Source organism: Triturus cristatus, chromosome 8 (genome assembly GCF_964204655.1).
Source record: "Triturus cristatus chromosome 8, aTriCri1.1, whole genome shotgun sequence".
Taxonomy (NCBI): Eukaryota; Metazoa; Chordata; class Amphibia; order Caudata; family Salamandridae; genus Triturus; species Triturus cristatus.
In genome coordinates, this window is record NC_140591.1 from 405,675,910 (window position 1) to 405,699,146 (window position 23,237).

At 46.0% G+C, this 23,237-nt stretch overlaps 1 protein-coding gene across 1 annotated transcript in view; it reads left to right on the forward strand.

The window, feature by feature from the left end:
- The window catches only part of INTS6 (integrator complex subunit 6), a 487,951-nt gene that overhangs the window by 215,391 nt on the left and 249,323 nt on the right, over positions 1–23,237 (forward strand). Inside the window, exon 9 of the mRNA XM_085621797.1 lies at positions 12,197–12,329. Coding sequence (XP_085477923.1) covers positions 12,197–12,329 — 133 coding nt within the window. The remainder of the gene's footprint in view (positions 1–12,196; positions 12,330–23,237) is intronic.

The window sequence follows — 23,237 nt, forward strand, 5'->3', positions numbered from 1 at the left end:
AATGTATGTCCTTTCCGGGGCGTGTCTTCGGAGCCAAGCATGGCGGGCGCGGCTCTGTAGAGCTCCGCTAGCTCGTACCTGCTCGGAGCCATTATCCTGCTGAAATCCTGACCTCAGATTCAGCATTGCGGAGCACACAGAGACCTCCTGGGCACAATTTGGGGGAAGGTGGTGTGCCCGGACAGTCTAGATCCAGCAACGATGCGCCGGCGGACTTCATCTGGTGCTGCAAGACGGCGTGCTGCTTAGGCTGGGGCCGAGATCCCTTGAAGGCCGATTGCGTGGCCCTCGCCTCGGCAGCTGCCCTCGCTCTTTGGGACCCCAGGTCAGTGTTCGTGGAGATCCTGGGGCGGGGTGGGGGACTGCCTCCGTGTGGCTTCGGCCGGTTGCCTGGGCAATGCCTCCGGTGCTGCTGCGGCGAGCCCATCATCTCCCGCCTCCTGAGGGGTGTGTACAGGCCGTGGAGACCCGGAGGAGTTCCTGGTGGGGCCTGGAACCTCTGTGCCTCGTGGAGCGGGCTGCCCTGCCCCATTACAGACCCATCCACTGCTGAGGGTCGGGGCCGCGGATGGACATGCCGGGAAGCCGGAGCCGCCGCCACAGTGGCGAGTAGCGGAGTGATTTGGAGACACTGCGCATTTCTGTGGAGCTGAGACTGAGCAGGTAAGATCCGGAGACTGTGGGGCAAGTTGGTGCATGCTTCCTGCTTGCGGCCGGCCCTTAGTGTGGCACATCTGCTGTAAACCCCCCACCGATATCCTGGACGACGCAGTGTGGGGACCCCATTGTTAGTGGCTCCTCTGCCGGCTGTGTGCAGTTCACCTCTACCACCTGGCACCCCGGTGAGCCTCTCCCACCCGCCTGTCTTGTGTGGTGAGTTGTGGGGACTGGGGTCTTGGCCTGGCTGCATCCCCGTCCAAGCTGCGTTCATCTGCAGGGCCGGGGACATACTCCAGGGACACTACCAGTGCTGCGCGGTCCATCGTCCTTCGCTGAAGTCTGCCGCTCTCCCATGGGGCCCACCCTCCTACACTCACCTGCTGCGGCTACTGGCCTGGGGCTGCCCCCTGCTCTGCTTCTCCGTTCCACGATGGGTAAAGACAAGCACTGCACGGCGGCCCCCAAGCAGAACACCATGGACCACTATCCCACTGCCCCTGCGGGGAGGGAGGGTGTGGAGAGTCAGTCTTCTGACACCACGACGCTGCTCGCAGCCATCAACCAGTCACGGACTGCACTTGAGGCCCAGATTTGGGCCGTTGGCTCTGAGGTGTCATTCCTTCACCAGGACCATCGGAAGGCGGTAGACCGGAGGCAGAGACCAGGGTCTCCACGGTGGAAGACACAGTATCCGACCTCCAGAAGCAAGTGGGAAAACTCACTATGGTCTCAGAGCTCGCGCCAAGGGTCGAAGATGCTGCGGGGTGGCCCCGGTTCAATAACATCCGCCTGGTGGGCTTCCCGGGGGCTTGTGATGGCACTTGCATGGACGATTTTCTCTCTGGCTGGCTCAAGACACTGCTACCACCCGAGGCCATGTCTTCCTGCTTCATGGTCGAGCGGGCCCACCGGGCTCTGGCTAAGAAGCCTCCTTCCGGAGAGCGTCTGAGGCCAGTGATTGCCCGGCTTCTCAACTACGCTGTCAGGGATGCGATCCTCTGCTATGCCCGTCTCCACAAGGACAAAATAATCTTACACTCTCATCCAATCATAGTCTTCCCTGATTATACCCGGCTGGTGCAGCAGCAGCGACAGTCCTTTGTTGCGGTCAAGCGGCGACTTCGTGAATTGAACATATCCTACGCGCTGCTTTTCCCTGCCCGGATGAAGGTGATCAGTAATGCCAAGACTCTTTTCTTTGACTCCCCGGAGGAGATCTTTGCTTAGACTGATGAGACGTAATCTTAAGCCATACTCTGACTCCTCGCAGGGTTATCATCGGAGTGGCCGACAGGACAGACACTACACCAATGCGCCACAGGTCCCGTTCTAATTGGCGTGCCAAGGGTCAGTCAGAGACTGCTGACTGAACTTGCCATGGCTTTAGGTCTTCTTCCCTCTCTCCTTTCCCATAGAGCACTGTCTTGCAGCTGAAGTTTCATGGTGGGCCGTGTTGGATCCTAGTGTGCTGTGGTCTGCTTCACCTGCTCTGAGGGGTATCTGACATTGTCCACCCCGGACGTTTTGGGTATGTTGGGTTGGGGGAGGGAATCCATTGGGGGAACTGCTTGGGTCATCATGTTGGGGGCCTGGGTCAGGATTCCACTGCGACTGATACTCCTAGTTACTGGAAGTATGGGGGTGGGGGATGCGGGGGGGGGGCTATGTGGGGTTTCAGTTTGTTGTTGTTGCTCTTTGTTCTCCGCACCGGACACACGACTCCATACTAGGTCACTACTGTACCTTCGGATGCTGCGCACACTAAACTATAGGGTTGTCCCGTTGTACGCACTATGCACGCACTTCTATGCTCCGTCATTCTCATATCGTTTATCACTATACACTTTGAGGACTAGGAATGGCCCACACAGCAGGTGATTCTCCTTTGGGGAACTCAACATTCTTTCATAGAGTGTGCGGGGTTTACTGAACAAGGTCAAATGGGAGGCGGTGCTTCATCTAGCGAAGCGTCATTCGGCCGACATCCTACTATTACAGGAGATGCATCTTCTGGGCACTAAAGCCCCTTGCCTCTCCCGATATGGGTTCGCCACGGTATACTACTCTGGCTTTACGAGGGGGGCGCGTGGCACAGCAGTGCTTATTCACCGCAGAGTGACGCTCCTGGTTACACAGCACTGGTTAGATCCGGGTGGCTGTTTTATGGTCTTCTCTGGCATCATAGCCAGTGAACAGATCACAATTGGGAGTGTCTGTGCCCCTCCACTTTTGGGCCAGACATTCATAGACAGACTGACACAGCTATGGGGAGATCTACCGGAGGCCTGATGATACTGGGTGGTGATTGGAATGACATCATGGACCCCTTGAATAGGTGGCGCGCTAGACCTTCAGATGTTCCCCCTTCTAGGTCCAAACTGAGCGTACTGGCACATACATTGGGCTGGGCGGTCTCGTAGCAGGCCTTCCACCTTTCTGAAGCCGGGTTCTCATATGCATAGTCAGTCCACCCCACTCTTTCACGGACTATCTGTTCCTCCCACACAGCTACATACATAGGGTGACGCATGCCTCCATCATGCCCTGGGGTCTCTCCGATCATTCGCCGGTCCAACTCAAGCTGTGCCTGCAGTCCTGTCGAGCCCCCTATCAGTGGCACATGCCCCACTGGCTGCTCCGAGGTGCCGAATATCAGGAGATGCTACATCGGACAATTGCCGATTATCTTCGCTTTAATGTCAGTACCTCCCGTCCCCGGTCACCCTCTGAGCGGCTTTCAAGCCCACGATTAGAGGGGCTGACGCAAGTTATCGCACGGGGGAAAAACAGCGCCGCCTGGCACAGATACAGGAACTGGAAGACAGACCGGTCCAACTGCAATCCCTAATAGTGGAGGTTTCTGACTCCAATGGCTGTCGCAATATGCTGCATGTTCAACAGCAGCTACATCAGCTGCAAACGGATAGCGCCAAAGAGGCATGGTTAGCAACCCAATGTAGGGTTTATGAGTGGGGTGATAAGTTCAGCCAGATGCTCCATAGGCTATGCCAGGCCAGAGCGTCTCCGACGCAGGTTCCCTATTGAGGTCCCCGGATGACGACCTATGCGCCTCCCCTGCAGCGGTGGTTTAGGCCTTTGCCAATTTCTATGTGGCGCTCTATGAAGAACGCGAGATGATAGCCGAACCCCTTATAGATTACTTCTTCACAGATATTCCTCCTCGCCGCCTCTCAGATGAGCAACTCAACGCCCTGGACGAGCCCATTTCCCTGGATGAGCTGCAGACGGCGCTGTCCAATACTCACCCGGGACCTGCACCAGGTTCAAACGGGTTCTCGTGCGACTTCATGCGCTACCATATGGGGACTCTCTGACCTAATCTGCTCAAGGTGCTACACGAGGCCTTGGAGCAGCGCATTCTGCCTAGGGATTGGCGACACGCCGAAATCTTAATCTTTCTCAAGCCGGGCCGCCCTCCTGAAGATCCGGGTTCGTATCGCCCCATTTCCCTGTTGAATTTCGAGCCTAAATGGTTGGGGAAGGTCCTGGCCAACCGTCTCCGCACGTGTATCCAGGATCTGGTTCATCCAGATCAGTCTGGTTTCATGCCACAGCGCTCCACCAGACAACATCAGACGTGCCCACAACGCCGTGGCGGAAGCTCATCGTCTGGGTGACCCCGCGGTGGTCTTGTTGACAGATATAGATAAGGCGATTGATTCGCTGAGCTGGACCTACCTTTTTAAGCTCTTCGAGGCTGTCAACCTGGGACCATGCTTTCAGCCTTATGTTCGTTTATTATATACAAATCTGACCGCATCGGTTCGCGTGGCCGGATATTGCTCAGCTCCCTTCCCCATACACATTGGAACAAGACTGGGGTGTCTCCATTCCCCACTGTTATTCACCTTAGCTATCGAGCCATTAGCCACGTGGGTGCGCCTGGACTCTTTCTTCCGTGGGCTGGACTGGTCGCCGGAGTGCTCTGACAGGATCGCGCTATATGCCGATGACGCTCTGTTCTTCATATCCGATCCTTGGACCTCTGGGCCACAGGTGCTCCAGACTCTGCGGATCTTTGGGAAGACTTCCGGGCTCTGCGCTAATCCGTCCGAATCTATCCTGTTCCCCATATGCGGCGAGCAGACTAGTCAGACTTGGGCCTCGCAGCTGATCGTTGCGGACGCGGGTTTCAAGTACCTAGGGGTATATATCACGCAGTGTCCTAACGAAGCTTGGTCACGCAATATTGCTCTGTTGCTCCCCGCTGTGCGTGACGAAACAACAGTGTGGTCTCACCTGCCCCTTTCGCTATATGGCCAGTCCGCCAATTTCAAAATGGTGCCTTTACCACGCTTGCTTTATTGGCTGCAGAATTACCCATATTCTATCCCCCTCCGTCGTGGTTTCTCCAAATAAATGCGCTCCTGAATAGGTTCCTCTGGGGGGAGGAGGGGTTGCGGTCCGGGTGGTGCTTGCAACATGTATCCAGTCTATGTACTGTGGTGGGATTGCGGCGGCCGACGTTCGGGTGTTTTATTGGTCTTCCCACCTCCTGGTGATCAATGAATGGTAGTATGGCTCTTAGGTGGACCCGGCCTATGCGATGGAGAGGCTCTTCATGGCGGATATCCCGCTGCACCACCTCTTGTACAGTTGCTCGTCATTGGAGGCGCTTCCCCCGGCCTGTTGGGCAGTTATCCAGATATGGAGGCGGGTGGCCCAGTCTATGGGTTGGTGGGGCATGCTGACCAGTGCTACTCCCCTCTAGCAGGGATCACACCTTCGGCCTGTATCGTCATTGGTCGGGTTTCGTAGGTGGGAAGATATAGGGATATCCACGCTTGGAGATATAATGCAGGGGCCCACGCTTAAGTCCTTCCAGCGGTTGCAGAAGGATTTCGACCTTCACAAATCAGTTCCATAGGTACCTGAGGCGCCGTCATTCTTTGTCCCCCCTGATACGGCATCTCCCGTATTTACCCGAGTTTCACCCATTGGACAGTCGGTTGCTGATGGGGGATCTGGGGGCCTACAAAATCTGGCAAATCTATCAAACCCTCGCTACACACTCCAAAACCACTATACATCGGACCCGAGCGGCGTGGGAGGCGGACTTGCCTGCCCAGACGGACGACGATTGGGCCGAGGCGCTGGCTAGCCCCAGGTACTCTGCTGTTTCCACTAAATACAGGCTGATCCAATTTAAATACCTCCACAGAATATATTACACACGCCTCCGCCTCTGGAAGATGGGGGCTATTCAGTCACCCGTATGTCTCCGCTGTGACTCAAATGAGGGGTCGTTTCTCCATACGGTGTGGAGTTGTGGGGCACTGGTCAGGCATTTTGGCTTGCATGGGGCGGGTATTACCATGGGACATTCCAGCAGACCCTAGATTGACACTCCTACACAGCACGGAAGATATTGGGGGGGGAACAGATGTAAAAGGTATCTTCTGTTCTTGGGCCTCACATTGGCTAAGCGAGATATTGCACAGCACTGGAAGGCTACTGCCCCCCCCCCCCCCCCCTCCTCTCCCCCCTCTGCTATTGCAAATTGGAAAAAGGCCATGGATAGTTGCATATCTGCTGAAATTGCGGTGTTTCAGGCAAGGGGCTATCCACGGAAAGATATGGGCCAGGTGGGCCAAATACCGCGGCATTGACTTGTCCCTCTTAACGCAGCCGGTACACCGGGACCCTCTTGAACGGCTTGTAGTGAATGACTCGCCAGTTTAATGTGATAGTTACACAGATGTGGACGGAACCTCATTCGAGGTGTTTGTCATGTTATTTATGGTGTGCATGGTTGGGGTAGGAGGGTGGGGGGGGGGGGCAGTTTTTGCTCTGATGTTCCGCAGACCTCTAGGGTGTACGCTTTTCAGTACCTAAAGCTTTTACAATATGCCTCTCAAATGTACGTTATTTGCCGGGCTTGGCCCATCTGGTACTACAGAAAATCAATAAAATCTGTTGTTAAAAAATGTTATGTCCTTTCCAATTTCAGATTGGTGTTCAACCTACACATGCTATTTTTGTCTATCTTATGTTCAATTTGCCAATCTCCAGCTGCGGTATCTCTTTATACATTTGACGTGGGAAGGGGATTAAAGGCATTGCCTGAACTAATATATCCGGAATAGGGCCAACATATCCAAGTGGATATTGCTAAAACTGACGGTCTTAACAGGCTTGGCAGCTCTCAAATGTTACTTGACGAACTAGACTATATATTGTTTACATATCAACGAATGTTCAGCTAACAGTTTTGCACCTGGATGACGGACTTGTAAAGGGGAAAAGTAGAGGTTAATGCCTTTCTCGCATTCAACAAGTAATTCTACTCCTTCCTCAGTCAGGGTTCACCATCAATGCAAAACAATCTCTTCAAAAATAGATTGCCTTTGGGATGATAATCAAGGCAGTGACATTGAAAGACTGTCCCAGCCCAGAGAGAGGTAATACCTTGCTGAGGGTACTTTCCTTTTACCAGACGTCACAATCTGGCAGAACGATTATGAATATTTTGGGGGTCATGGCTTCTTGCATATTTTGTTTGAAATGCAGAAGCTCACTCCAATAGTGGCCTTGGTTGCAAATGAATGGAGACTTGTAGTATCTACTATTGGTGGAACTCGGAGTTCAGCACAAACTGCAGTGGTGGAATGCCAAAAAAGATACTGGACAGGTTGTTTCTCGACCTACAGACGCAAGTGGCCATCGGCACAGATGCCTCCCTTCTCACATGTTAGACCTCATATTCCAAGAACGGTGGCCAACACAGCAAGGCCTTCTGCACACCAGTGTCCTGGAACTTGTAGCAATACAAATAGCCCCCAGCACTTTCTTGCTGCAGATTTGTCACCGGGTTGAGCTAATTTGCACTGTAAACATGACTGAAATGGATTAAATACAGAGACTGATGGGAATTCACTCACTGCATCTATGGCAGTTTGCATGCTAGTCTTGGCACTGGGCCATAAGTCATTGGGTCTGTCTACTGGCGGAATATTTCCAAGGAGTAGACATTGACTTCCAAATCTCCCGAGGATGAGTTCTTAGCAATACATGAATGTAAGATGAATCCTTAAGTACTACAGGAATACCCCTGCCTCTGTGGCACACCACCATTCGAGCTATTGACCATCTACAAGATTGTAAAATGGCAAAGCTTTGGTCCAGGATCCCTTGCCCTGTGGGTGAACTGGTCAAACACAGTTGCATATGTTTTTCCACGCTACCACTGATTTGTGATCAGGAAAATACATCTGGCACCTATAATGCTCCCCAACCCCCCCCCCCCCCCCCTCCCCCCCCCCTTGGTGGAAACAACTGGTACTTCCCATTCCTCAAGTCTACCAATCCATTCGAAGTTGCAGCTGCTTCCAACTTTTCTAATGCAACACAAAGGTCAGCTGCTCTCTGCAGAGTCAGTCAATGATGCAAACAATTTCACCCGTGAGATCCAAGAATGGGGATGTTCACAGCTTTACACAGGACAGCAGGCTAATAGTAAGAGAAGCAAGAACACTTGACTACTCCAGCATGTTATGCTGTCGAATGGAAATACTTTGTTTATTGCTGTTTTGAAATTAGCATCTAGCCCTTGCAGGCCTCGAACATTGTTTGCTGCACTTCACACTTAAAAACGTTGGGCCATGCAAAAGTCGAGACTTGCAAAAGTCAGGGCTTGCTTACAGTTCCATTAAACTTCATTTAGAGACAGTCACTCTAATAATTCCAATCTATTGTTAAAATACCTATGATCAAAGCCTCCATGGAAGGCCTTAAAAATGTTTTTCTTCATGGGTTACCACCTATTCTTTCATGCAACCTTAATATCTTTCTTACCAGAGTAAGCTTATGTGTTTCAGTTCTTTTTTTAAATTATTATTATTTTTTTAATTTATTTTATTCCAGTGGGCCTGTTTCTAGCTAAACCTGTAAACATCAGATAGGCTCAGTCTTACCAACTCTTTAAAGTCCACATGCATTCCTCCCTGTCCTCCTGGATTCATGAAATATCGGCTTTCACATGTACGTTGACAGTGCACAACTCCACCTCTAGCTCGATGCAATGCAACTTTCTCAGCTTGCTTTGATGCATTTCATGAGTTTACCCTTTGGATGTAGAAATCTGACTATGCCTCAGTGGTTACAAAAACGAATTATCCTGGGCCCTATCAACACTACATGTTTATTTTATTTTGCCTATGGAACTGGTAATTCCTATAATTCTGGTGATTAAACTTGCAATTTTGGAGCTGTCCTTAATAAGTATCTATACATCTGTTTCCTAATTGAATGAGAAATGTGTGACAAACTATGTCTGTTAAAACAGGTACTGCCATTGCTCCACTGCTTGAAGAAAATTGCTTTACTTCTGCGGTCATGTCCTGCCTATAATTATTGTAACAATTTATGAAAAGCACTTTCCAACACATCTATTGCAAAAGAGTACAGTTCAGAATTGAGCAGCCCATGCTTCGTTGGAAATGACATGCCCATATTGCACCAGATAGGAAATCTATCTGTTTCCTAGTAATGGAAAAAATACCTTTCAAAACACTCTCCCTTGCGTCGTTTTTTTTTTTTAATGGTTTCCTCCTGTGAAATTATCTATATTATGTAGGGGCAAAGTGGGAATGTGTATGCTTATGTACCAAAATGACTGACAGATATTATAGAAAATCGTCTAAAAATCAAACCTAGGGATAACTTGAGAATAGCCCACTGTAGATGGACTTATAAACAGGTCCTGAAACAAAGGAAGACTGCTCTTCAAAATGAAGCATGGGCAGACTTAAGAGAGGCGGGAGAAAGAAGGGACATGAGTCAATTCTGGAGGATAATTAATAATCCATGTTTCCAGGATAGTTATACCCCAGAGATGGGAACAAACATCCTACCGGAACAGTGGGTTTCTCATTTCCAGGGTCTGTATAATCATAACCAGGAGCTTGATCAGGGAAGAGGGTGGGAAGAACAACAAGGGCCTATTACTGAGTTTTCCCTAGTGGAAATCACACAAGGGATAGAGGGCCTAGCACGAAACAAAGCTCCAGGTCCTCATGGTACACCACCAGATTTATATTTAAGTAATGTAGACCTCTGGGCCCCTATTCTTACTAGAGTGTTAAATGCTGCTATCCAGTCGGGTCTACCACGTTCATGGTCCACAGCAGTCATTATACCCATTTTCAAGAAGGGTAATAGGGACAACCCGCAATGCTTTAGACCAATTTCCCTAATAGATGTTTCGGCCAAAATCCTGGGCAGGGTAATTTTGCAGCGACTGATGGAATGGACAGAGGACAATCGTATAATCACAGACATCCAAAATGGCTTTAGAACAGGAAGGTCAACGAGCGAGCAATGTCTGAATCTTTATATGTTGGTTGCAAAGTACACTAAAGCTAGTAATGAAGCCATGTATCTGGGATTTATGGACTTAGCAACCGCCTTTGATAATGTTAATAGGAACAAGCTATGGTGTCTGATGAGAGATATGGGTATCGATTTGGGCCTGATTAAAATCCTTAGGGAGCTACATCGGGACACAACAGCCAAAGTTCCCTATAATTTGGAGGGAGGGAATACGAAATCGTTCCCCTGTACGAGTGGGGTGAGGCAGGGGTGCATTCTTGCCCCCTTTCTGTTCTCGCTATACATTAACGACTTAGAACAGGCTCTGCTAAATCTAAAGACAGATTGCCCGAGAATAGGATTGCGCGTAATACCGGTGCTTCTATACGCAGATGATGCGGTTCTGCTCGCCCGTACACCAAGGGGCCTGCAAAGCCTGATAGATGGGTTTGTAAAATTCATGGATTCCCTGGGATTGTCAGTAAATCTGAATAAGTCCTTCGTAATGCTGGCAGGTGCTAAACCATGCAAGAGTTTTGCATATAAAATAGGGAACCACCAACTGGAGATAACTCCCTCTTTTTCTTACCTGGGGCTACTTTTTGATGGGGCACTTAAATTTAGATCCCTAGTGGAGGATCGATGCACAAAATTAATCTCCACAAATGGGGCCATATTAAATTATGGCCGAAGGTTGGGCCGATGGTCCCCAGAACAAGTGATGAACCTTTATGGTTCGATTGGCTGAGCCAAAGCTACGTATGGCTCAGAAGTCTGGGGTTATGTCAACGTAGAGCAACTGCAACTGGTGGAAAACAAATTTATGCGTAGGATCCTGAGGGTCCCCCAGAGTTCCCCAGCTGTAATTGCTCACAAGGAATTAGGGAGACCTTTTCTAGAAGATTAACTTGAGATAAGACCCATCATAGCCTGGTTAAAAATATGGGCTAACCCTGAGGCAGATTTTACAAGACAAATCTTGAGGGATTGCCTGACAAGGGATAAAGGATTACAAATTCCTTGGTTAAATTATGCCAAGACCACCCTGGAGGGCATTGATCAGAGGGATCTCTTCACCGATCCCAGTTCTATTCTATCGTCTGATAAACGGAAAATTAAAACTCTGTTGGCTGCTTAACTCGCCGAAATAAGAACAAAACTCGAGTTGTTAAAGCACACTGTACTCACCTATAGCTATATTAAGAACACGGAGGGCATGGAGCCATATCTCTATGTAATGTATAATGCCCAGGATAGGTTTTTAATGACCCATTTTAGGCTCAATCTTCTACCTCATATACTGGCAGAGCCGCCAGGTTTTACACAGTCGATTGAGCAGAAGGGTGCCTGCGGCTGCGACAACTTGTCTCCGCAGGACACCCTTCATTTTGTACTTCTGTATCCTCTTTTTAAGTACCCTAGACGTAAGTTCCTGGTTGAGATTTAAAAAAAGAGAAGTTTCGTCAATCCAAAATGGCTTTATTGTTCTTGCAAAGAGCTCATGACCCATGGTCACTGTGTTGCATTATGAATTTTATTAAGACTGCTGTAAAGCTAAGAAACACTAGAGGGGTGGGTGCTTGAAGGGCCCCGTGTTGAGCATTGTGTTAATTGTTTTTATATTTTAATTAATGAAATGCTGGAATTCTTAGTAATGTAATTCTTTTTTTAAAATTGTTGATGTGTACTTCTATGATGTTTTTAACTATCGAATAAAGAATTACTGAACACTGACTGACATATTAGAACAGCAGTCGTAGAGACATGATCATAACCTATGTTATCTTTTAAACAGGTGTGTGTGTTTTGTTAAAATAGCATTGAAAGAAAGTGCAGGTGGGAGATATAACTGAAAATAGTCAGTGCTACGATTGCTCATACAGGCAGATATATTACTATTTATAAACTTAATAAAGGTACCAATGATGAACTAGTTGCATGTTACTCTTTGCTTACACGTCCTACACAATATTAACTAAATTCTGATTTGAAAGTAAACCCTGCCTCGGGTCTTGGTGTGATCTTGTGTTTAAGTAGAACACGCTTGCTAGTAGAGCAGTGATGGTAAAGTTAAGAGCCACTGTTTATTTTTGGCAGTATTAAGAATGCTACTATGTTCTTATTGCACATATTTGTTACTTGTATGTACTTTGAAGAATTATCAATTTTTGTTTATTGAAAATTAATAATATAAATATTGTTTTAGGTGTATGTGAGCAACAGTGCAAAGTATAGTGAACTTGGCCACCCCTTTGGTTACTTGAAGGCCAGCACAGCACTGAATTGTGTAAATCTATTTGTGATGCCTTACAATTATACTGTTCTTCTTCCCCTTCTTGGTAAGTACAAATGTAGTTTTGAAGGCAGCAATTAAAATAAAGCTGCATTAAATATTATTAATTTGAAATGTTGAACTTTTCTGGTTTATCTCTTTATATATATTGTTGATGGGTTTGCCCTAACTTTTTTTTATCAGTTCTCACCACCTTTAGAAGAATGTTAAAGATATAAGGCTAGGACTTAGGCTGACTGACCCAGTTGTTATTGTGGCTTATTCAATACAATCTATCTTGCTGAATACCACTTCTTTCTGTTTATTAAGTAGTTTGTCACCTTAAGTCATAGGTTTCAATTGCGTTCCTCTCTGATAGAAAGGAGGGCTTATTGAGCGGTCTGTCAGAATGGTATTTACCTACGAGTGTACTAGTAGAGGAAGTAGGGACTGCTTAAAGTGTTTTATCATTGAACATAGCTGTACCAATTATAATAGCTGCTTGTTTTCGTCAAAGTATATTCATTGAGCACAAATCACAATTTTCCTCATGCACAGGTCTATTGGCAATTATGACTAGGGTCAGTAGCATGTCTTCACCTTAAAACGCAGGTCCTGCACAGCTCAATCACATTCCTGAGTTGCCGTTAGTTGCATAACAGTTTGTTTTTACTGTGCTATGCCCTTTACCCCGAATGATTTCAGCAGGGATTTCTGTGAAACCCATGATTCATTCATTTATATGTTATTCTGTTAGTTTTGGTGACTGGGTTTAATATATGGAAAAACCACTATTTTGCTGTGGCAAATTAGTTTGCGACTCGATGGGTTTGCAACCGCAAAATGGTTTCTTACTGGTTAAGCCTTTGATAAAATGCATTCTATGATCCACACATTCCAAATCGCAACTGGCAGTAGCTGTAAAATGCAGTTAAATTCTTAATGGATTTTATCCTTTAAGGAGATTGCTGCAAATCGTTTGAGAAGGTATTAGCATAGAGTCCCAATGGTTTAGGGCAACTGCAGATTTGTCTGACATCTTTGGATCACCTTCTCATGTTCCTCATGGCACGGCGACTTTGGCACCCATTTCTTGTTCTCTTTAGAAGATATTGTGCTAGAGTGAAGAGTGTCTGCAAAGGTGTACTGCTCCCAGTTGGCACTTAAACAGATCCATTATTCTCTAAATGACAGTCAGCCTCACCTTTATGCTAAAGGAGCAAATTTACTGCTTTCCAGCTGGTGCTGCCCTTCTGCTATTGACAAGATTGCCTGCTCACCCAGCGCTTTCCTGAGCCAGTTGCTGTGGTTTGTGTCTGGTGTTTTTCCAGGTAAAAGTAAGGCCAGAAAAATGTATGCAGAGCCAAGCATTTTTTTCCAGCCCGCTTGCAGGGAACGTCTATCCTAAGCATCAGCACCTCTCTGCTACCATCGTGGACATGCTTCGCAGGTGATGATGATTGAGACATTACCTTGAGAGTGTTGGAGTCCCAGCTTCTCTTTGATAGTAGGAGGTTAATCATCACTATAAACATTCTCTATCTGCTTTCTAAGGCCAATTGCTGTTAATTCCACTTCAAGACCCCTTATGCAGCCATGAAAAGTGAGACATGCTGGAGGTCCTGTGAATGATGGCTTGTTCGACATGTGGCTGGCTCTATTATCGTCTGTCACAGGGGGTAAATTTGAGACAATGTTTTAATAGTTCTGTCCAAAGTGAAATTAAGTATTACAATTATTTGTAAAAGCCACTCCATCTCCAACTATGGGAGACTTGTGGCTAAGTCTGAGTGGAACATCTGAAAATGGCCGCTTCAGCTATGGCTGAGCCCTATGTTCTCCTTAAAATGTGGGACATGATGAGCTAATTAAAAATGTACTAGGCTGGGTTGCTCCTTTGTATAGCAACTATCTTCATTACTCAAAGGAGTTTCTTGTAAACCTGAGATTAGTACATTTTGTTGCAGTGGATGAAGACCCTTTACAGACACTACCTGACTTGCTTCAACATTGGGGTGCTCCTTCGCTAGCACCAGGCAGTTGTAGGCAGGCTGATCCAGAGCTCTTTATTATGAGCAAGAATTTGTTAGGATATTAGAAAGATTGAGGGTAAAGGTAAACTTGTATTAAGAATAGGACAAGTCCTAATATTTATTAAATTTGGCTCTAACTTCTGCAAGGTTAAACGCTAAAAGAAAGGGGGTGAAAAGGAATATTTAGACATCGCCCTTAAAATGCCCCATCAGCTAAGGATTTCTTGTACTCCAAATGCTATCCTAAAAGAGAAATGTCTCAATTGTCGTAATCTGAGAATGAGAGGTGTTTCCTTTTTGCGGAGTTTGCCATATTACTGAGCCTACCTTGGAAACATCCAGCAGGTTGGTGGCTTCCATCTCCAGATACCAGTAGATTAAGACATTTCCCTTTTAGTGTCCAGAGTACAAGAAATCATTGGCTGGCATGTCATTTTTTTCATTACCTCCTACATTATACAAGATAGGGTAAGTTAGGTTGGACATGCTTAAGAGGGCACAAACCTGTTATCCCTTTTAGAGTGATTAGAGGTTTCCCAATATCACTTTCCACCACACTTAGTTTTTAACCTTGTAGAATATGGGATCCCAATTTAATAAAATAAGTTTTTACTATTTTTAATACAATGGTAACTTTACCTTAAACCCTTCTCATATCTAAACCAGTACTTGTTCATAATAAGAACTCTGGATAAGCCTGCCTAGCGCCATTTGGTGCTAGAGAAGGAGCACCCCTATGATGAAATGTGCCACCTAGTCTGGGTGAGGGGTCTGTGTCCCTTCTATACAAAATTTACTAGTTGTTTGTATGCTACTCCTTTGAGTAAAGAATAGTGTTGCTCTACGAAAGAGCAACCCAACCGAATTAGCGTGCAAGTTCATAAGAATAGGGACATTGTGCGGGGACTTTTAAGATGATGAGTTACTTATCTGCAATTTTAAGATTTCTTAGTCTGTAGTCTACAAGTTACTTACCACTTCTCCAGCTTGGTATGCCCAGATGTGGGTCACCGTGCCACTGGGTTCGAGCTGGCCTGGCTGATGAGGGGTGATGCCCGGAAACCGGTCACAGGATGCTTGTTTCCTGTCCAGGGAGGACCTGGCTTGGCAGTTCAGGCTGTACTGTTCCCATGAGGCACAGGGTCAAGAATGATTTGCATTTGGCTGGGTCTAAAGCGGGGTGGCATGGTGAGCAAAAGAACGATGGGTTTAACTCAGATCTCTTGACTGGGGGGTGAATGTTTGATTTGCTCTGCTTTCCGTGCATCATCTGTCTTTTGCTTTCTTGCCCTAAGTGGTCCGGGTATGCCCAGATGTGGGTCCCGAGCTCACCGTGCCACTGGATTCAAGACACCCTGACTGATATGGGGTGATGCCCTGCAACCGGTCCCAGGATGCTTGTTTCCGGTACAGGGAGGACCTGGCTTGGTAGTTCGGGCTGTACTGTTCCCATGAGGCACAGGGTCAAGACTGATTTGCATATGGCTGGGTCTAAACTGGGGTGGCATGGTGAGCAAAAGAAAGATGGGTTTAACCCAGATCTCTTGACTGGGGGTGCATATTTGATTTGGTCTGCATTCCGTCCATCATCTATGTGTCTTTTATTTAATGACTAGAAAGGCAAAATTCCTGAGGGTAGGCACAATTATGATAGTTGGAACTGGCTGCTTCAACCCAGAAGTTAAAGACAAAGATATACTGATGTTAATAGAGTAGTTGTTGGCCATTACTGTACAGATTGAAGTGCATTACCGCCAAAGGCAGTTGAATGACTCACTTATGTCTCAATGTGTTAAAAAAATTGAAGGCATCAATATTATCCAGCCATCGATATAATCCTTGCCTCATCAAACTCCCCTTACCTTATCAAACTCCCCTTACCTTGTGCAGTTTTAGGCCTATGTGGGGTTTTAAGAAAACACCTTGGAAGTATTCGGGTGTGGACACTGGTTGCTGTTATTTTTGCAGAAGGAAAAAAAGTGTGGCCATTCACTTTCCACCTTGTTTTTCATCCAGGATGAAAAGAGGAGAGGTGGGTCCGTATGCGCTAGCTCCACCAGAGATCATTTAGGAACTGCTATGGTTTGTGCAATGCCTGCCATAAAGTAGTTTCATGATGTTTTCATGACGAGATTGTTGAAGCAGAGTATTTGATATTTAAAACAAAAATGCAGCTAGAGTACCCTTTAAGATCTCCAGTAAGTACTAGCTATTTTGTAAGTACAATCTGAGGCAGTTTCTTAACTGCCAAGTTTCTTAATGTCTCACTCCACATATATGACCAGATCCCAACTGCCATTTTTTAATAGGGGGCAGTGTCTTGGGCGCACAATAGGACATCGATGTGTTTCAGAAAGTTAACCATGTTGATAGCTGCATTCATTCTAGTAATGATATCAGTAAGGGCACATCTGGCCTGCATCTTTGTAATTTGTTACTGATATGCAGTTTAGGGTAGTTGTCTTCAACACTCCTTTCAGTGAACCATTGACTGGGTCTATTCTGCCCTAGTCTGTCATGAACAATTATATGAAATGACCTAATCTGGAAGAGAAGCTTTGCGGTCTGTCTCGTAGAAGTGTTCACTCAAGTGCCTAAATGTTTCATTAGATTGGTTGGTGCTAGAGTCTGAACTGATGTCGCTGTGCAAAAAAGTTGCTGAAACTATCAAGGAGCTGCATGAAATATATATATGTATATATTTTTTTTGCGTAGTTTTATATAGTGTGAACTTGACCCGAGGGTATCGGAGCGCTTTTATCTGCACACTTTACATGAGCACCAGTTGTGTTACATGGGGACACATTCATTTTTGTTAGATATGGGGAGGTTAAGTGATTTGCCCAGAATCACAGGATGTTGCGCGTCCTTGCCGAGACTCGAACCCGGTTCTCCAGCTTCGAGGTCAACCGCCCTAGCTGTTAGGCGAACTCCTCTCCCCAAGAAGATTTGATCTCCTGAAAAATGTCCAATAGCATTTGTGTGATAGAAGATTGCTTTCCTGATATATGCTTGGGTCTCTAAAATATGCGCAACCTAAGGGTTGACTATTGGAAGCTTGCGTCCTTTAGATCTATGTAACGTGTAATGGAACTACACTACCAAATCAGAGCTGTCTAATTTACGTGCGCCTACCAACAGCTCAAAAGCCGCTCCATTGTATCACTTTCTTTATCTTTCATTGCCATTGGGCATTTACAGTGCTTTAAATCCCGGTTTTGCTTTGTATGTGCCCGGAAAGAGCCATCAAGTGAATAACTTGATTTGAAGCATTTGAAAACAGATGCATCATTTAAAACAGGATTCTCCAAAGTCGATCTTGGAGGGCCTGGGTCCATGCCAGATTTTTAAGATAACTACATTTATCTAAATGGGGCTATGCTAAATATATGGCATGGATCCGGCCCTCCAGGATAGACTTTGGTGAACCCTGATTTAAAACAAGGACTTCTGTTCTGCTGTGAGTCACGTATGCAAAATGTAGCCTTGCATCTCCATATCCTTCCCCCCTCCTTCAAATTAAATGGACATTTTTAGCAGGAACTTAACTGGGTTTCTTCGGAAAATTTGAGGTTTGTGTGCTCATTTAACTCATTGTGACTACAGACTTCATACATTTGTTAGACAGTTGAATATTCAGTGTTTGTCTGATGGTGATTTGCTTTCCAATGAGATATGTTGTGAAAGAGCTTGAAGTGACTTTTACTTATAAGTGGGCAAAGACAGATTGATCCTTACATGGTAAGTAATTTATTAAATTTATGTTTATACATTTTTTATAAGCTGATATTTTACATCCGTGCACAGACTGACTCAGTCGAGCAAATTCCATTATAATACTGTTATTTATCTGTTTGACTTTGTAATCTTGCAAAAATAACATTAACCCACTCAAATGCTTTGTAAGTTGTCAGGGTAGTTGGTATAGGGCATCATTTATATGCCAAACCACTGTAGGTACACTACACAAAATGTTTGCATTGCTGATGGGCACTGTTCATGCAAGCGTGCCCCTTAAATAAGTGACCCATTTCATACATTTAATTTAGGTGTAACAGTTTCAAGTGACTTTACGCTCTGATCGCTTGCTGCAGTTTGTAATCATTTGAATATCAAATTTCTAAGTTTACTTATGTTCATTAATTTGGTTCCATCTAATTACTTGTCTGATATATTTTAATTTTGTTTCAAATCTTATCAGCCCAATACAAAGCTGCATTACAAATCTTTATGTTGCATCTTCTACAATTAAAAAAAGTTGGACAGCAGTCCACTCAATGTGCCCTGCCCACTTTGATATCTAAACCGGTTTTGGGATTCACCCCACATTTCTTGCCACTTCATGGAACCTCACCTACTATTTTTGCTGAACCTAGTGGTCTATCAAATGTTTTTTGTGATATTCCACTATTGCATCAGCTAGAAGTGCACCTTATTATTCTCAAGATTTCTGCCATGTTTCCATTCCCTTGTCACTTGTAGGTTACAGTGGTTGAAGGGCAAAACAGTCCTCATGCTGCAACATGTTTCAGTTCTGCTTTGATTGCAGTACTTTGTCCTTGGGAAGAGCTCTTGTCATGTTGGCGAGTGCAGTCTCAACCATGTGCACCGTTTCTGCCACTGGCCTCCAAGGCACCAGGTCTTGATTCCTTGTGGTTGTGGTCCACCAGGGGTAAACAGTTTATCCCGAAACCGGAACACCGCATGCCATTACAACGCGGTTGTTACAACGACCACGTTGTTACAACACATGCCATTACTCCGCAAGTCGGAACAATGACTTGTTCTAGGGGTCAGAAGGTGTTGGATCGTAAATCCAACACCTTCTCTACTGTTGCACAGACTACAGTTGGACTAGTAAATTATACTATTCCAACATCCTCTCCCCCCCCCCCCCCCCCCCCCCCCATCCACCCCAGAGCAAGTTGTTCCAACTTACGGAGTAATGACATGCGTTGTTGCAACGTGGTCGTTGTAATGGCATGCGGGGAAAAACGCATGCCTGAAAACGAGGCATATTCTCCACCAGGGCTCTGTCATTATACCCATATTTCCCCTCTTTTGATTTAACGTGGACTACTGCCATGAGCCACCCCATCACCTGCTTGGGCACCTAGGTTTGTAACTAAGATGTTGGTGCCATCTTGGCTAAATACCAGAGATCATTCCTTGGTCAAGTCAAGTAAAACATTACTGCAGAAGCAAATTGCAATAACAATTCAAAACGATCAAGAAGCACCTCACATTTTAACAACTTAGTGTGGTCATACAAATGAAAATACTATCTGGGTGACCTCGCTAAAATCCACCAAGCAGGACAGACAATCTATTTGTTCATATCTAGCCAACTAATTTATCATTCTAGTATGACCCAGACAGCATTTAGATACTAGTACACAGAATAAAATGTCAAAGCAGTTTTTAAAATTGGCAACTATTGAAGCAAATTAATAATAGCTAAACATGTAAATTGAATAAAAAATATTACAAGCTGAAGGATTCAGCCAATGCAGATCCTATACCAATAAGCTGTAAGCATTGATAAAGCGCATGTGCAAACTTTAAACCTAAACTAAGGAGGCTCAATGTACAAGATGTCTGCCTTGGCTTTGTTTGCAGCATGAATCCAGAGTAAAGTGCCTGTGCAATTTAATATTAGCAACCAGTAAACGTCTTGAAAATAATGGCTATGTGCACAAATTAAATAAGGATAATCTTACAAGCTGATAGATCCTGTATCTATGAACTATTCATATTGGTACAGTGCATGCACAAACATTAAACAAGATATAATAAAGCTGGACTTGGAGTCGGCTGCAGTTTTACAACACAAGTCCAGAATAAAGTGCCTGTGCGGAATGGTGGTGATAACTCATCATAAACTTTAGTGGAAATTATGCTTGCAAGTTAAAAAGGCCGACTCGATTGATTCGTTTGCCATGGTCTGGTTGCCTAAATTACATGCCTAAGCCCGTTGAGAGCAGCACGGATTCCTTATGCATGATTGTGCCCTCATTCCAACTGACTGCCCTGTGCACTGCTTATATGCGGGCTTATGTAAGCATCCTTCTGTGTTAGAGTACTAACATTGGTTAGGCTGCTCAGGCAGGATGTAACCTATTTGCATCCTGCTTATTGTAATCCTTGCTCATGACATTCATCTCAGGCTTATCGGATCTTGTGATCTTCCATGCAACGTATATGTACGAAACCACTACCTGGTAAATTTCTTACTGATCTATAGCAGAATGTTAATGCAACTGTGTAGTTCCTCATATTAGGTTTTAGAAACCGGAGGTACCTTCGAAGTTTCAATGAAATGTCACTTATAAGGTTCCTAATTTAAGCAAAATATATAAGACCCTTTTCTCCGGCGGGGGGAGGGGGTGGGGGGGGTTAAGGATAGCAGGTCAAGAAATGACTATCAGCAGGGATTGGGTTTTAATGCCAAATTTATTAGGAGGAAACTTTTCCTAGCCTTCTGCTTCTGCCGCACATAGGCCCAGTATCTCTTTTTTACCGTTTGCAGCATAGCTTTGGCCATCTTCTCTGGTTTGACTGTTGCGTTTCTGGCTTCTCAGAAGATCCTGCAAGGTTTTCGGATTGACCGCAAGGGCTGGGGTGGACCGAACTGGAATCCAATAGCTTATACGACGAAAAGTAATGCAGTCCTCCAGATTTACAATCCCAGCTCTGCTATTAGTATTTCAATTGTTGTTTGCGGGCCGAAGTGTGATATGTCTCTTAAAAGAGTATTTTCCAGGTTTTGCAAGACCTGCGCATTTATGAAGCTCCAAATTCTGCACCATTGAAACCATCATGCCTTGTTAAGATATTGGTATGGTTAGTTCATGTCCCTGCAAGTTTAGTATTTAGTTGCAGACAAAGTGGTGAATTAGTACTAAGTTTGATGCACACAAACTGAATTGACAACAGGCCTCAAAACCGTGCAAGTAAACTGCATTTGTTAAAGTAAAACAGACATATACTCTCTCCTACTTGAGCCTTAAAGCTCTGTTAAATTCCTTCCACTTGCGTGTTTTTTTTTTTTTTTAGTATGCCCATTCAACGCCATTTATTAATGCACTTAGTCAAGAGTTGTGAAATACTGTATCTGTTGAAAGACCTGAATTCTTCGTTATTCCCAACTAGGCAGTTAGAGGAGAACATCTTTGTTTTAATGTGGCGCTATGCAGTATGTTCTATAAAATAAAACAATTACGAAAGACCGGTTGCCAGGTTGATTTCAGGCTTTACTTTAATTGGATTCTTATTTTTCTTGTAACTTTAGAGCACATCCATATCTTTGTAAATCTGTATAGTGTGGATATCAGGAAAGCTTTCTAGCTCTACCGCAATCCTAAAATGCAGAGTAGAAAATTCCCTGATTTATTTGATGACGGTTTCTGGTCCTTATTATCCCAAAGAAAGGATTTCTATTTTCTTATATTTGTTTTTGAATGCACTATATGAGCGCTCCACCATATTAGAGGTAGTAAATGGCTGTAAATGTGGAAGTGTGTGTAGTATTTCTCAGGCAAGTTTCCATATAAAACCTTTGCATTGCTGCACTAAATTGCATGTCAAATACGGCAGTAAATATGAGTTCGAGGCATGTGGGCTGCTGAATTCATATCTGTGCATAGATCGCCGCCTAGTGTTGGGTCCGGATGTTTGCACGTTGTTGTCCTGGAAGAGTCTTCGAAGTATCCTTGGATAGGTGACTCCTCCCCTGGACTACAGTGCGCATGGGCATCCTCTCCATCCTCAGATTGTTTTTTTCCGCCATTGGGTTCGGATGTGCTATCTTAGCTCAAGTTAGGAAAATATTTTTTCGAGGCCAAAAGGCCTTTAGTTCGCGTCGGTACAGTTTATCGATCGGGTTTCGATAGAATTTGTTAGTTTACTAACTTTCAGCACCGACTGCTTTCGCATTTACCTGTCCATCGACTACTTCGACGATGGAATCCAGGACGCCATTCAAAAGGTGTCCGGTATGCAATGCGAAGTACCCACACATCGACGTCCATCCGGTGTGCAACAAATGCCTTTCGCCGGACCACGACGAATCAACATGCATGGCCTGTGCCCGGTTCCGCTCGAAGAAGACTCTGCGGGAGCGGCGAGACTCGAGGCGCGGCACCGGCCCCAACAGACATCTTCGGCGAGGCCGAAGACGTCGAGGAATTGGAAGTCTTGCCCTCCAGTCCCGTTTCCGAACACGAACCCGGATCGGACGAGGAAGACGAGTCACTCTTCCACAGAGGTGAAGACGACACCGAGGTAGGAGACGACGAGGAGGCCTTCGGGGCCGAAGAAAGTAGCTCCAATGATGAACAAGGCCTACCTGTTCAAACCGTTCAAACACCAGTGCCACAGCCTATGGCTCCGGTCGAGGGATCGCCTTCGGGCCTTACCCGAGACCCATCCCGCAGTTCTTCGGCCCCGCCCTCGGGCCCGGCCTCGGACGTTCAGCGGCAGCCATTACTACATAAACAGGCTGGTTTCCCTACCACAAAACCGAAACCGAAAGCTGCTCAGGTTCCACCGAAACCGAAACTGAAAGTAGCGCTGGTCGGATCGAGGCCTTCGACGCCAGCGCACCGCGTCGGCACCGACCGCACCAAGAGGGACTTCGGTGCCGAACTTGAAGCGGGCGACGTTGGAGTCGACAAACGGAAAAAAGCCATCGGCACCGACAAACCTGCTCGGCTACCGGCACCGACGACACCAAGGCCCGTACCGCCTGCTGTGTCTCACATCGCTCCCTCGACGACACCTAAGCCTCAGGTATCGAAGACTTCGGCGGTGATCTCTTCACCCCGACTCGATGACCCGCCGGCACCGAAAAAATCTACGGCCGCCTCTACGAGCCTGGCCGGTGCCAAAGCCTCGAAGGCGCCCCAAGTACGACCTGGTGTGATGCAAGGCAGCAAAACCAC